Source organism: Chenopodium album, chromosome 11, assembly GCF_948465745.1.
Source record: "Chenopodium album chromosome 11, dcCheAlbu1.1, whole genome shotgun sequence".
In the NCBI taxonomy this organism is placed as follows: Eukaryota; Viridiplantae; Streptophyta; class Magnoliopsida; order Caryophyllales; family Amaranthaceae; genus Chenopodium; species Chenopodium album.
In genome coordinates, this window is record NC_137844.1 from 8,571,773 (window position 1) to 8,586,259 (window position 14,487).

Consider the following 14,487-nt stretch of genomic DNA (forward strand, 5'->3'; position numbering starts at 1 on the left):
ACGTGTTTTTGTCATGAATTTCTACTTTTATACAATTTTCAAGAGTGTATTTAATGCTTATATGCAGCCCTAACATTACCCTTAAAAAAATATTTTTCCCTAAAAGAATATACTCCCTTTGTCCCTTAATTAGGTTCCTACTTCTAGCATTTATTCCTCACATAATAGAGAGAAGTAGGAATCTAATTAAGGGACGGAGAGAGTGTTAAATTATCAATAACTACGTACCTGTCTAAAAAAAAAAAAAGGATCATCAACAACTATTATTTTTTTAGATAAAAAATCTAGGAAAATTTGCCAATTGCAGTCATTACAACCATTTAAAGTTTGTATTTTGCACTCGTCAAAAAAAAAAAAAGTTTGTATTTTGCAAATTGCAGCCATAAAAAAAATTTCAAATTGCAGCCCAAAAGTTCTTATAAATTATAAATTGCAGCCCGATTCAACTTTTTTATCGGTTTACGTATTGAAAAATATTCGGCTCAGATTTTAGGGGCTATTTTAGGGCTTAAGGGTCTGAATTGAGCTCGGAATTAGCAAAAAAATAACGTAAGTGCCTCGTTTTGCGTAACAAAAATGTATCGATCTGTGGACAATTATTTTTTGCTGTAAAAACAAGGCATTTATGTTTTTTTTTTGCTAATTCCGAGCTCAATTCGGAACCTTAAGAGCTAAAATGAATCTTAAAACCTTAATCGAATATTTTTCGACACGTAAACCGATGAAAAAGTCGAATCAGGTTGCAATTTACAATTTATAAGAACTTTTGGGCTACAATTTGCAAATTACTAACTTTAAATGGCTGCAATTTGCAAATTTTCCAAAACTCTATTAAAAGCTATCTCAACCACTACATTTGTCAAACACTTAACGTTCTTACTAAGTAGTGGATTGACTTGACCTCAAATCACTATAAGCTACTCAAAAGCTAGTGTCAAATACATCCTAGATCATTACTTTCATCCCCTACGAAATAAAAATAACTAAAGTAATTAACAAAGTAACAAGTATAATTACATAGAATTAGGGCCTTCAGCTTAGTTTCAGTTCAGTTCAGTTTAGCTCTAATCAGTTCAGTTCAAATATTTTCTTTTGCTAACTCAGTTCAGTCTTGCAATCAGTTCAGTTCAGTTGTTTTCAATAAATCGGAACAACTCCTTAGTCATAGAAGCACATTCTTTAATTTTGAAATGGAACTTGTAGAAGAAGTTGTACGTGGTTCCAATTTCAAAATTGTAAATACAAAAATCGTCATTACAAATAATGCAAGAAAAAGTCATAACTTTCAAAAATCAAAATTCACAATTTGAAAATGATGTCAATTTCTAGTAAATAAATGCTCGGTTTGAAATATATTAACTACCTCAGTTTCATTGGTTGGTAAACAACTTACAATTTATTTTATGTTTTTGCGCCAAAAATAAAAAAAAGTTTTGTAAATTGAACTTCAACTTAAAAAAAATTTGACATACATAATATTGTAGGTGAAACATTAAAACCAAAGGGACCCTTATGAAACAATGAATTCTTATCCAATGAAGAATACAAAGAAAAAGGCGCGTTAGATTGGTTTAGATTATTGGATTGTTGGGTTAGACCGATAGAACAAAATAATGTTTGACAATCTAGTTTTAGTGTGGAAACTTTGGATTTTTTTTAATTTTTTTTTTATTTATAAAATTGTCGAACCTCGAACCATATAATATGGAGTTTAATAATATTGGAATATTGTACTATGCAATATAAGTATATAACCAGTCTTTACGTTTTGCAGTTCAATTCCGAGCTGTCAGAAAGACAAAGTGCTCGTGATATAATGTGTGGAAACTGGAAAAAGAACATAAAGTAGACAGGGAAAAAGTCAAAGAGATCGGAAGGAAAAAATAATACTCCGTACTAGGAAAAAATAATACTCCATTCACATTTTTAAGTGCATCTTGTTATTCCCTCTCTTTTTAAATACTTGCTTCACTTTTTTTTTTCGGCCGCTTTTAAATATTTATTCTATTTTTTTATTTGAAAAGCTTTTATAATATTAAAATAATTTCTTTTACCTAGTGGATCCACTATGATCATATTTTATTATTTTCATATTTTCTCCTTCAATTCTCTTCAGTACTTTTGCTTTTTATAATTTTTTTGTTCTTCCATCTACCCCACTACCTCCATATTTTATTACTTTCTCCAATTTCTCCTAAAACTCCGCGCATGGAGAAAGAGAGCAAGTATTTAAAAACTGAGGGAGTAGTATTTTATACGAAGTTAGGACCTATTCTCTTCAGCTTAATTTTAGTTCAGTTGAGTTCAGTTCAATTTAAGGCATGTTCAATTCAACTTAATTTCAGTTCAGTTCAGCTCCAGTCATTTCAGTTCAGTTCAGTTCAACTCCTAATTTCCTTCTCTCATAAAATATTCATTTCAGCTTTATTCAGTTCAGTTCAGCTCTAATCAGTTTAGTTCAGTTCAGCTCAATTCAGTAAATGTGAACAGTACCTTAATTCAGTTCAGTTCCTAATTTCCTTCTCTTATAAACAGTTCAGTTTAATTCAATTCAGTAAATCTGAACAGGCCCTTAGTACTTCCTATATCGGTCAATCCATTCTAAATTATTCAGTATAAAAGTATATTTCATTCATTTGATTTTTACTAAATCGAACTTATTTTAGTTGTAATTTAAACTTAGATAATTCTTACCAGAATTTATTTTACCTATTTCTATCTTATAGAAACTTAATTAACTGAACTTACATATGGAGTAAGTGAAAATAAGGTGAACAAAACATACCCTAAGTTGACATTAAATACTGAAATAAATTGTTTATGAGAGAAGGAAATTAGGAACTAAATTGAACTGATTAGAGTTAAACTGAACTGAATTGAATTGAAATTAAGCTGAAGAGAACAGACCCTTAGGGGGATTTGGGATCTCCTTATCTTCCCTATATGTTCTTAAACGTTGACCTATATAATTATACTGCATGCATGTTGGATAAAGGTGCAAATTTAATAGAGGAAGGAAAATTCTTCACCTAAATGCTCAACTGATCAACCCAATTTCACTTAATTAACGGTCATCACCTAAATTCAGCCAAAATTAAAAATCAATTATAATCGAACTTGATCCAAACAACCTATTTGTCGGCTCAGTTGTTTTATGTCCAATTTTTAAAAATTTTTTTTTTAGGCAAGATATAAAGAAGTAAAGGAAATAGAAAAAATGTAACATAAAACAATTAAATGCATGGTTTAAAATAAAATAAAGTAAAAAAAGCCAATTTGAAACAACTTTTGGTCTCTTTCCACACCTTGTGTGTTCTTTTAGAGTTCCCACTTCATGAAAATACCCTTTAGTGGGTCCTTTATTAGTGGTAAATTAACATGGTTGCTCTAAGCCACACTGGCTAATTAAAAACGATTAGTAAAGTAGGCATCTCTATGTTTGTCACTTTGGCACAATCCATAAAAACTGCAAGTTTTATTCATGTTTATACATGTTTTGAGTTCTTTAATTTATTAATTCATATTATAATATGGTGTTAATTATTTGGTCAAAATGATTATAGCTCGTTCCATTAACTTTGTAAAGGATATTAAGAAAATTCCTCTTTTCACTAATAATAAAACATTATTTAAGCTAGCACTTACATGTTTGGTGTTAAATTATATACAAATTGAAAGAGTAGGGGCATAAATTCATTGACATGTACGTAGGGATATTTGGTTGTTATAAGAATTGATATATGGGACCATTTGTTCATCAATTCAACCATTTTTATTTATTAAAAATAAACTATGAATAACCTTTGTTTTTACATGTAGGGAATTTTTATAATTCAAAATGTATACTAGACAAAGTAGCTTAAAAATTTATGTGCATTATTTAATGCTTTTTTATTTTTGTCAGCTAATATTAATGCTTTGCTTTTTAAATATAGCATTTCTCCCTCCATTTTAATGTCTACTTATTATAATCGATCGATATACTCTCAACCCACGTTCAATTTTACAAAATGATTTGAAATTTTTTAACTAAAATGCTACGTAATTCAACTTACTAGAAGTTTGATATCCAGTTAATTAAATATCTGAAGTGTCATTATGTATTCTAGTTATATAAGACTGTCTTTAATTTTGCAAGTTTATTAAATATGCAGAAGCCACTATTAACAACAATGTCACAACCATGAAATGATTGGCTTTTCACGACTATTAAAATGTGTAGTTAATGTTAGGGACTCGAACAAAAGTATGTTTGTATAGTGTTGAAGGATGGAATAATTAAGTATACATTTAATAAATGAAGAGAATAATTAAACATGACAAAGCAATTTAGAAAAGAGGACAATCATTTGGGATTGGAGTTAATTGTAAATTTATGGGTGCTCAGAACTCAGAGTTATTAAATGTTGGGTGATAAGAAACAATTAAAACATTTAAAAAATTGGTACGATCATTAATTGTACTCTTCATTTTAAAAAAAAAATTAGTTCAATAAAAATCAGTACTTTAATTGTCTAGTAAGATTAAGCTCAATTCATTAAAAATAAAAATAATTTCAATTCAACAAAACTAAGTTGGAGAACTTATCCAAATAAATCCGATCCATACCCAATTTGTATTGATATTTGAAAGTTATTATTTATTACTACGTATTATTATATATTTTTTTTAAAGTAAGACACATGGACTAGCTTAGATCAGGAACGTCTTCTTGCAAGACTGTACCCTAATCTATCTACGAATTCAAATATCCAAATATCTACGAATTGAATAACATTGTCATTTGGTGCCTTAATTATACAAGCTAGACAATGAGCGACACATGATACAAATACTCTCCGATCGATCTAGTGATCTCTTTCTTTTTTTCACTTAGAAATTGAAATTCAAATACTTTATATAGACTATTTTAATCACGGAGTATCAATGCTTGAACCTAACTAAGACGGGAAAAGGTTGGATTTTTTGAAGTCTTTATTCTTGTGTGATAGTTTATATGCCTTTTAACTATCACACGAGAATAAAGACTTCAAATATTGTAATGTTGGATTTTATAATTGACTAGAATATAATTGTTTTGTCTAAAACCGACTAATTAATCTTAATTAAAATGTCAAGCCAATTGCTTTTTTTTAGTGGATATGTCAAGCCAAATGATGAACAAACTAAAGTGGATTAATATCCAAACTAATTAGTCAAAAAAAGCTGGTATAAAATCAAATTGACCTGATTGCATGACCAATAAATGGTGGCGCAAGGCACAAAAAGATTTCATCATATCATATCTATGAACATTAATCCCACAATCCGCGGTAATACTTGGTTGGTATAAACAGCTACAACACGTATTTCTTCCATTCATATTTTTCGACCACTAATTAACTAAAGTAGTTCGTTCATATTATTCGTCACTTACAATAGCAATGCATTATTTGCATTATTGTCAATTTAAATGATCATTATTGTGAATGTATGTATTATCAATTTTGAATGCCATATAATAATAAGGTAATTACTATAGTCAAGAAAAAAAAAAGCTAATAACTAATAACCTCTTTAATATGGGTGCATATATAATCTTATTATTATAGACACTACATATATAGGATTTTAGGGTTGCGGCTTATTAATTAATTATGAGCTTAGCCAAGCTAAGTAGTACCCTAGCTATTATGTTCAAATTCATCTAATAGTTCAAGTCCAAGCTCTTAATCTAGCTCACTAATCTCTCCATAATATTAAGGGCCTATTCACATTTAATGAACTGAGCTGAATTGAACTGAACTGAACTGATTGGAGCTCAATTGAACTGAACTGAAGTGAAATGAATATTTTATGAGAGAAGGAAATTAGAAGCTGAGCTGAGCTGAACTGAACTGAAATTAAGCTGAAGTGAACAGATCCTAAATCTGGTTTATTTTGAGTGAGATAATTAAGCTTGTTCGTGAACATATATAGATATATACATTTTTTGTTCATCATGAGGGTGATCGTGAAATTATATTGTGTTTGTACAAGCTCAATTTGACAAATTGTGTTTGGTAAAACCGTGTATGAGTTTTGCTTCAATAAGCAGTCACCAAGCTAAGTCACATCATATGTACACGAAAATGGGTACGAAGTGAGTATACATATAACTTAGAATAATACTCCGGAAGTTTTAAGATGTTGATCAATGTATATAATAATTTTAAGACCAATAAACAATATGTAATAATAATGTTTTTCCTATATATATTATTAGGGCCTGTTCACATTTACTGAACTGAACTGAACTGATTGGAGCTGAATTGAATAGAGCTGAAATGATTATTTTATGAGAAAAAGAAATTAGGAGCTGAGCTGAACTGAATTGAACTGAACTGAACTAAATGGAGCTGAATTGAACTGAACTGAACTGATTGGAGCTGAACTGAACTGAACTGAACTGAACTTAACTGATTGGAGCTGCACTGAATTGAACTGAACTGAAATTAAGCTGAAGTGAATAGGCCCTTAGTTTATTATTAGTATTTACAATAATAAAGACTACAGGAAGTAGAAATAAAGAAAATATAATTTATTAAGAATGATCTTCATGATTTTGAGCTATATAAAACAAAAGTAATTGATCACAAATCTGCTATCAAACTCCCATACTAATAAGTAGATCAGTATCAAGTTGTTACGTTGTTGTTTTGGCAAATCTTAGATGGGATGATCTAGGAATTTGCTTAGGGATTGAGGGGTAATAACAATCAAAACCTTCAATATCAAACACAACAACCAAGAACAATAATAAAGCAATAAACAAACGATATTAAGATAAAAGAGAGAGTTTAAAGATACAGTATTGAGTAAGGATAGGCTCCTTGATCAGAAAGGACACAATTCCGAGAGAATTAATGAAGTATATTGTTTGTATTAATGTATTAGTGAGCGTATGAGGGTATTACAATGTCTAATTTCGCTATTTATACCTAGGAACTACTAGGGTTACATAGATGTCAGAATATATTCAAAAGGACAAGATCTTCTTAGTTTTATTCGGTTTTCCTTGCTCTGCTGGTGTATTTTTGGCATATAATCTCTTGATTGATTCTTTGATCTTCTTGCTGTATTTGTATCAATTAAGCCGTTTGTTTGATTCTTTGTATATCTTTGGGTGCTTGGCTGTGCTCTACGATCCTTGGGCTACTTGGAGGAACGGGCCCAACAGTTGTCACATAATCCTTTTTTTTTTACAACAATCTCTTTACTTTTGCATCACTTAAAACCCTAGAACAAAAATTCCTTTTCCATGCATATGCATGTGATGTTTGTTGGTGGAGGAGATTTGCAGGGAGGAAAATAATTGAAATTTGAATAACCAAACTTTTTTTTTTAGGAAACATTGATTTATATATATACTCCGCATCAACTAACACGTGATTTTGTTGTAAATTTTAACTTAATCCCACTTTGAAAAACGGAAACATATACTTAGTACTTTATAATTACTTATATAGAAATCTAAGGGTTATGAACAACAATACCCTATAATAATAAACAATTACAATAATAATAATAATCTCGATCGATAATTGGGCTTTGCCCACAATAATTACACTTTAACAAGTTACATCTTCATCATCTGAATTTAGATGATTATTTCTCTTCCATTCAACTCAATTATCAACAAATAGGAGATCGAACTAGTCACATAAATTGTTAGCTCTTCAGTTTCATATATATAAATATATGTTCATGTATTATATTGTACGTACATGATTGCATGCATCACCACATGGAGTCCAAGTTGAATGGTTGCTCCTGTTGGAGTTGCTGCTGATTTTGTTGCTGTTGTTGTAAAGACTGGAACACCGTCTCAGCAGACGACGAAGGATGGAAAGTCGAGCATAGTTCACTAGTCGTTCCTAGAGGCAACCCTTGCTGGTTGCCTAGGAACGACGAGTAGTCAGTAGCACTACTACTTGTGTTTCGAAATTGTAGAGCCTTAAGCAATAAGGAATTTACAGTACTATTTAGGTTAGGAGTAAGCAAGGTAGAAGGCCATGATGATAGTGAAGGGAGAGTTGTGGCCATTTCTCGTGCCCAATTTAAGTTTAAATTCGTGTTCGGGTTTAAATTGAGATGATTAGGGGTGCAATTAGGGTAATTTTGTAGTGAAGGGTATGAAAATGTAGGATTATTTGGTGAAGTTGATAGGGTGTTTAGATTTGGTAGTTCAATGTCTCCAAATTCATTTGTAGTTGTGTTGGTGTCATCTGGTGAGTCTGGTGAGACCATAGAAGGTGATGTGGGTTGTGGTTTTTTTATCGCTACACTCTTCTGAAAAACCCTACATACCACCCATTCATCCTGGAGACACGTAACAGTTGGTCGTATTAGAAAAATAGGAAAATTGGAGAAAAATAATTCCAGGTAGTAAATAATCTCAACTTTAGAAATTGCAATAAATAATAATGTGGACTATGATATGAATGTGTCATGAAAATGAAAATGAAAATGAGTATTACAAATAAACTTATGATATGAATGTGTCATGTAACTGAAAATTGATTATTGAATTGTAATATTAAAACAAATTTATTACATCATATAAGTAAAATTATGTCACAATAATATCATATTTTTTAAAAATATCAAGGAAATTTTGTGAAAAACTACCTATTATAGTCCAGAATTTGCGAGAAACTACCTATTAAAAAAAATGTTGTAATTGATTACCTAATTTTTGAAAAATGTTGTAATTTACTACCTTAGGCCGGAATATAAAGTTTGACCAAAATTGTCCAACGTTGAATTGGACACGTTGATTTGGGAAAGAAAGGGGTCATTAAGTGTCACGTGATGGTCACATGACCAAGTCAACACCGGAGAAATTTGGTATCACTTCATATTCCGGCCTAAGGTAGTAAATTACAACATTTTTCAAAATTAGGTAGTTAATTACAACATTTCTTTTAATAGGTAGTTTCTCGCAAATTCTGCACTATAGTAGGTAGTTTTTCACAAAATTTCCAAATATCAATTATTATAAGGTATCACCTCTAGCTATAATTTGATCATTATCTAAGGGTCATATGAATAATGAATCATACACATATAATAGACTAGCTACATGAAAATTTTATGGTAGTCAATCCTTAAAATGACTATCATTATACTAATTTTTTATTTATTGATATTTTATTTATTTTTTATGTTAAACTTAATTATAAATATTTTTTCTTATTTTAAAAATTATTTTGTATTATGTTTACACTTTTTCTAATTTCATAATTAATTTATGAATTATTTTTAATTTCAGCAATAATAAAAACTAAATTTGGAAAATTAATTATGAAAAATATAAAATAATTCAAAAATTATATCAAAATTAATAAATGAATTTAAAATTTAGATAAATAATTTATAATTAATTTTAACAATGAAAAATAACATAAAAGAAAGATATTAATTAATTTATAGTAGTAGTCATTTTAAAGATGACTACCATAAAATCATCCAAAACAATATGATACAAGATAGAGAGTAGATCGAAAATAGTACGTAAATGATTCGGACAGAGAGTGTACAATTTAAAAGGGATGAAAGTATGTATGTACCTTGGAGGGTTTGAAAGAAAGCTTATTGTCGAGACGATATTCATGCATAACCCAATTAGTTTTCTCTCCCTTAGGTGCTCTTCCACGGTAAAATACAAGAGTCTTTTTCATCCCAATTAGCACCCCTCCTCTATATATTTCTTTGTCCTTCCCTGTGGTTTTCCAATAACCTGCTTCCGTTGCTCGATTTGTCCTTAAACCTGTTGGGTATTTTCGATCTCTTAGGCTGAAAAAATACCATTCTTTTTCTCCCATTGATGCTTTTCCTGCACATTAATTATTCATGGAGTGTTATAGTTTCACTACTTATTTGTATGTACGTACTAAAAAAAAAAAAAAAACTGCTACGAGTAGTTAAATTTGATAACATGGGCTAAACCGACACAGAATTCTAACGTTTTGACATAGAGATAACAACACAAGAATAACATAAATTTAATAACTCTAATTTTAATACATCTATAGGTGTGTAAATACAACTTGAATTGCATTAGACCTATGGTTTAGGTTGTATATTCAACTCTTTATTAGTATATAAAATTAATGAAAAAAAATCCCAATTTAATCCAAGCAAAACCTATATATTTTTCGAATCATACTATTTAAGTACTTTATTATAGGATACTTTGTAAATATGTAATGATATATGTAGCCTTAAGAATTAAACGAATTTCTTAAAATGGTATTCTTTTTGTTCCTTTTTTGTTTATTACAACGACCACTGCATTGTTCTCTCACAAAAAAAATTCCGAACAGTAAGGAACAAATCGAGGGAGTATATATATGTTTGAGAATTGAATTTATGACAGCATCACGAATCAATTGAAGCAATCATTGATTAGTTGTTCATAATCTTTCGTTTCATAGCTTATTTTACGTAGTCATCACATGTACATCGATGATTAAGACATTGACAAAAGTAAGTCAAAATCATATATATGGAGTTATGTCACGTGCTAGGCCTCACATTCATCACCCATAAAAAAAAGTCAAAACTAGTAACTCTAATTCCCAACTCCTCTTTTCTCTTCGATCTACCGCAAAACTTACTCATCAAGTCCCAACCACCGTCGTTGAACTCGCTCTTTCTCCGGCTATTCGCCGCGGATTGTGCAACAACCTCCATTTGCTGATGTCTTTTGCTTCGGTACATGCGCAGGCTGTCGATCGATCACCCTTGATTGCAACACTCTCCGATCATCACAAGTTTCTAAGGTTATTAATTTATCGATCTCTATTATATAAGCTAAGCTATGAGTACATTTTATTGTTTTCAATGATGTTGATATGCTACAAGTTGTTGTTAATTTTCCTTTTCACGCCCATATATATTATTTATTTATTTTTTCACGCCCATATATATTATTTATTTATTTTTTCACGCCCATATATATTATTTATTTATTTATTTTTTTTATTTGTCATGGCTCCTAAAAGACAACCATGATGTTCATTTATTCAAATAAAAACTTGAGAAATATTATCGGGATTTTGTTATTATCTATGTTATTATTATGTGATTTTTGTCTGTATATATTCAAGTTATTTAGTAATTTAATTCAAGTATTACTATTTATATGAATTCTTTTTGTCTAGAATTAGTTGAAGCTTTGAGAACTTTTTTTTTTTCCGAGGAAGTTGTAATATTGAACTTTTGATAATGTAATTAAGTAATTTACTAACATGACCTTTAATCCACATTGAGATCACTGACTAAAAAATTAGAAACAAGAATTTGAGCTACTAACGTGACAATCAACACCCTACATTCGAAAATATGATTAATTAAGCAATTTGTAACAAAATCATAAATTGGCTAAACTAAATATTTACAATGCAAAATTAGGGCAGTATGATTACCCAATCTATAAAGTTATACCTGGAAGATCCCAAGGTTCGCACTTGTTAAGATCAACATCAGCAATAGCCTTGGAATTAAAACTAAAATCAGAAACTTTCTTTGACAAATAAAATGTAATGAGCTCCTCGTCCGTTGGATGAAACCGAAACCCTGGAGGAAGATTCTCCTCCATTAGATTATATGGATATCGAATTTTCAACCCCGAGTAATATAGATAATGTACAATTATATTTTTGTGGAGTTGATCATAAAATTAGAAGGAGAAAATAAAGTTAAGGGTAAATCTCCTTAAATATATATACATAGATGCCTTAAAAGAGGTAGCAAGTTTGGGTGTTAATAGGAAGAAGACATTCTTGAGGAAGAAGCTCCTATTTTTAGTCCACTTTATTTACTGTTCTTCTGGAAACTGATCAGCTAACATTTTGACAAAGGTTTATGGTAAATCAATTCATGTGTTTCTATTGTTTGAAATACTCAATTTGGATTATTTTATTTTTATCGCTTAATTTGTCGATTGTGTTTAATTTTATATATTTTTATCTATCACGAGTTTTATTGATTTTTTTACTAATGTTTTGTACAAATTCGTACGTACACTCGTGTTTTTTTTACAAATAGAATGTGTAATTTTATGTGGTCGTGTTTATTCAAGACTTCATAATATATAATTCACTATGTGATTATTGAAAAATTAGATCGAATTGATAATCGTTTTTAGATATAGAATTGATAATCGTTTTTAGATGTATTTAACTCTTTTTGACACATTCCTTGAGCAAATTCTACAAGTAACTATACGGCGGTGAGACATCTAGAAGAAGTTGAATATAAATCATGTGGCTTTTAATGTAATAAGCGCATATCTACTTTTTGGACTTTTAAATTACAGTGCATTAATAAGATCTCCTTTCTAAAGTCAAGATATATAGTTTAGGGTTTTATAATCCTCAACTGATGGTCCTATTTAAGCGTTGTACATAATTCCAATTCCTAATTGGAGTTAACCTAAGAATTTAGTTTGCTGTGAAATCACGATTTATTATTAAGCTTAGCTTGTAAACATTTTTTGTACTTCAATCTTAATAACATTAAACATACGAACATATCGACTTAATTAATATGCTTTCGTTTACGTATTCTCAAGATCAAAGTATTTTATGACTGTAATATGTAATAAGAAACTCGGTTTCATGATGCAACATATCACCGTGCCTTACCCTGGCCATTGTACGCCATTCACTTCATCAAATCTTCATATTGCATTATCCTTAGGGCCAAAATGCATGAAACACATACCGCGAATACACTTATTCCCTAACCATGAGTTAATCTCCCTTACAAAATTAAAGTTTCTCCTAAAAACATTAATTAACACCAATTATTATTTAATCAAGATCTTAAATAATAAAACATAATCCCTATTAGGTGGCAATTTTGTGGGTATTATCAATAGAAAATTGAGTTAAGAAGTGTGAACACAACAATTGTATGAAGAGTGTCCTGCATGCCACAGTTTAAGGGAGGACTTGGTAATCAAGCGTGGTAATTAAATAGTTAATGTTAGGATTGACTAATTTGGTCTTATAACGAAGACGTAAGCATATATTAAGGATAATTATAAGAATAAATCATTGATATTGCTAGGAAGTTTAGGAGGGTTAATTCTTTTATGTGATAGGAAGGAAGGCTCATTATATTCGTTCTTTTGGGTTGGTGACTATTTTTAACCACTCATATATCACCGGCAGCCAAGATTATGTAGGTTTGAACTATATATTGCATGGACCGTACTAGATAATTCAGACGGTATTGTACATAGTTAGTCATAATCTAGAAGTAGTTATCATTTTTGTGTTAGTTGCACTACTAATCTATTTATTTAAAGCCTTAAAGGTATATATATATACAGCGGTATGTAAGCATGACGATATATGTAATTATAAGGGATGATAAACATTTAATAAATTTTTGAAATTGAAATTGAAATTGGGTTAAATTTAGGCATTATTTATGACAATATTGTTAGGTGCAAATGTGAGTAGTGTTTGTCACACATTGAAAAAGAAAGTAAATGGTTTTTAGTTTATAATTCAAGTGGACTACTCCTTCTATTGCCAATTGGTTTTAGGATGGAACCTCGTTATGGGCTCTGGCCAAGGCGTTGCATGGCTGCTTGCATTGTTTTCCTTATTAAAAAAAAATTCACAAGGCATTTAACCTGATGTGCGACACCCTCCTTTATTAAATGAAGCTTATTTCATGACATCTATTTTATCAGCAATTTTGAAGATCAAGCATGAGTTCAGAATCGCAGATCAATTAGGTGTATGTTGCATCTTTAAGGTTGACGGGAAACGGATCAACCAAGCTTACATCCTTGCAACCAAAGTTGCTTCCACTTGATTCTCCTCTAAGTTTTAAGTTTTCTTTAAGCCTTTACTATAAAAAAAAAAAAAAAAAAAAAAAAGTTGCCCTTAGTTTTGAATTTTCCTCTTCTATATGAATATATATACATGCATATTGCTTGGGTTATTGCTATTATTGTTGTAAAGTTATTTTATCCCCTTGTATATTTGTACCGTAATCCAGATTGATGAATTTCAGTTCATACGTTATTTGTAGAAAGATTTAACTATAATTTTTTTTAACTTAAATTGATATGGACTTATTACTAGTTGTAGAAAAATAAAATAATATAATTAATCACTTTTTTTAATCAAAAAAAAAAAAAAAATCACTTAGGTGTGGGGTGATTAATATTATGCGACATGCATGTCCACTGTTCTTATTGTGTCTCTAACCACTCTAGTCTCTAGGTAAAGTTATTTTCTTTTAAGTTGGTATTGCTAATTTGGTACGAGGGAATGAAAATATATTTTATTGAATGAAATTAAATTATTCTTTTCATTAGATGTCACATTTTTTTCCTTGCCTAGTATTAGAGGTGGGCATGGCCGTGTCGGCACGCAGGCGGCATGGTGGCCCACATGTGGGCCGTGCCGTGAACAAATTTTTGAAAAACAAACACGACAT

At 30.1% G+C, this 14,487-nt stretch overlaps 1 protein-coding gene across 1 annotated transcript; it reads right to left on the reverse strand.

The window, feature by feature from the left end:
* Window positions 1-7,758: 7,758 nt before the first annotated feature.
* On the reverse strand, window positions 7,759-11,691 carry LOC145568475 (uncharacterized). Its single transcript, XM_081627897.1, has 3 exons — window positions 11,470-11,691; window positions 9,591-9,856; window positions 7,759-8,340 (listed from the first exon to the last, which is right to left on the reverse strand). The coding sequence occupies exons 1-3, from the start codon at window positions 11,621-11,623 to the stop codon at window positions 7,759-7,761; spliced, it is 1,002 nt and encodes a 333-aa protein (XP_081484023.1). The 5' UTR covers window positions 11,624-11,691.
* Between the last annotated feature and the right edge of the window lie 2,796 nt (window positions 11,692-14,487).

Excerpts from the sequence above, each read along its gene's own strand:
- LOC145568475 (XM_081627897.1), bottom strand. The coding sequence starts at position 11,623 with ATGGAGGAGAATCTTCCTCCAGGGTTTCGGTTTCATCCAACGGACGAG. Across the intron at positions 9,857-11,469 it reads CGAACCTTGGGATCTTCCAG|GAAAAGCATCAATGGGAGAA; the intron begins GTATAACTTTAT and ends ATTAATGTGCAG. Across the intron at positions 8,341-9,590 it reads TTTCTTTCAAACCCTCCAAG|GATGAATGGGTGGTATGTAG; the intron begins GTACATACATAC and ends ACGTGTCTCCAG.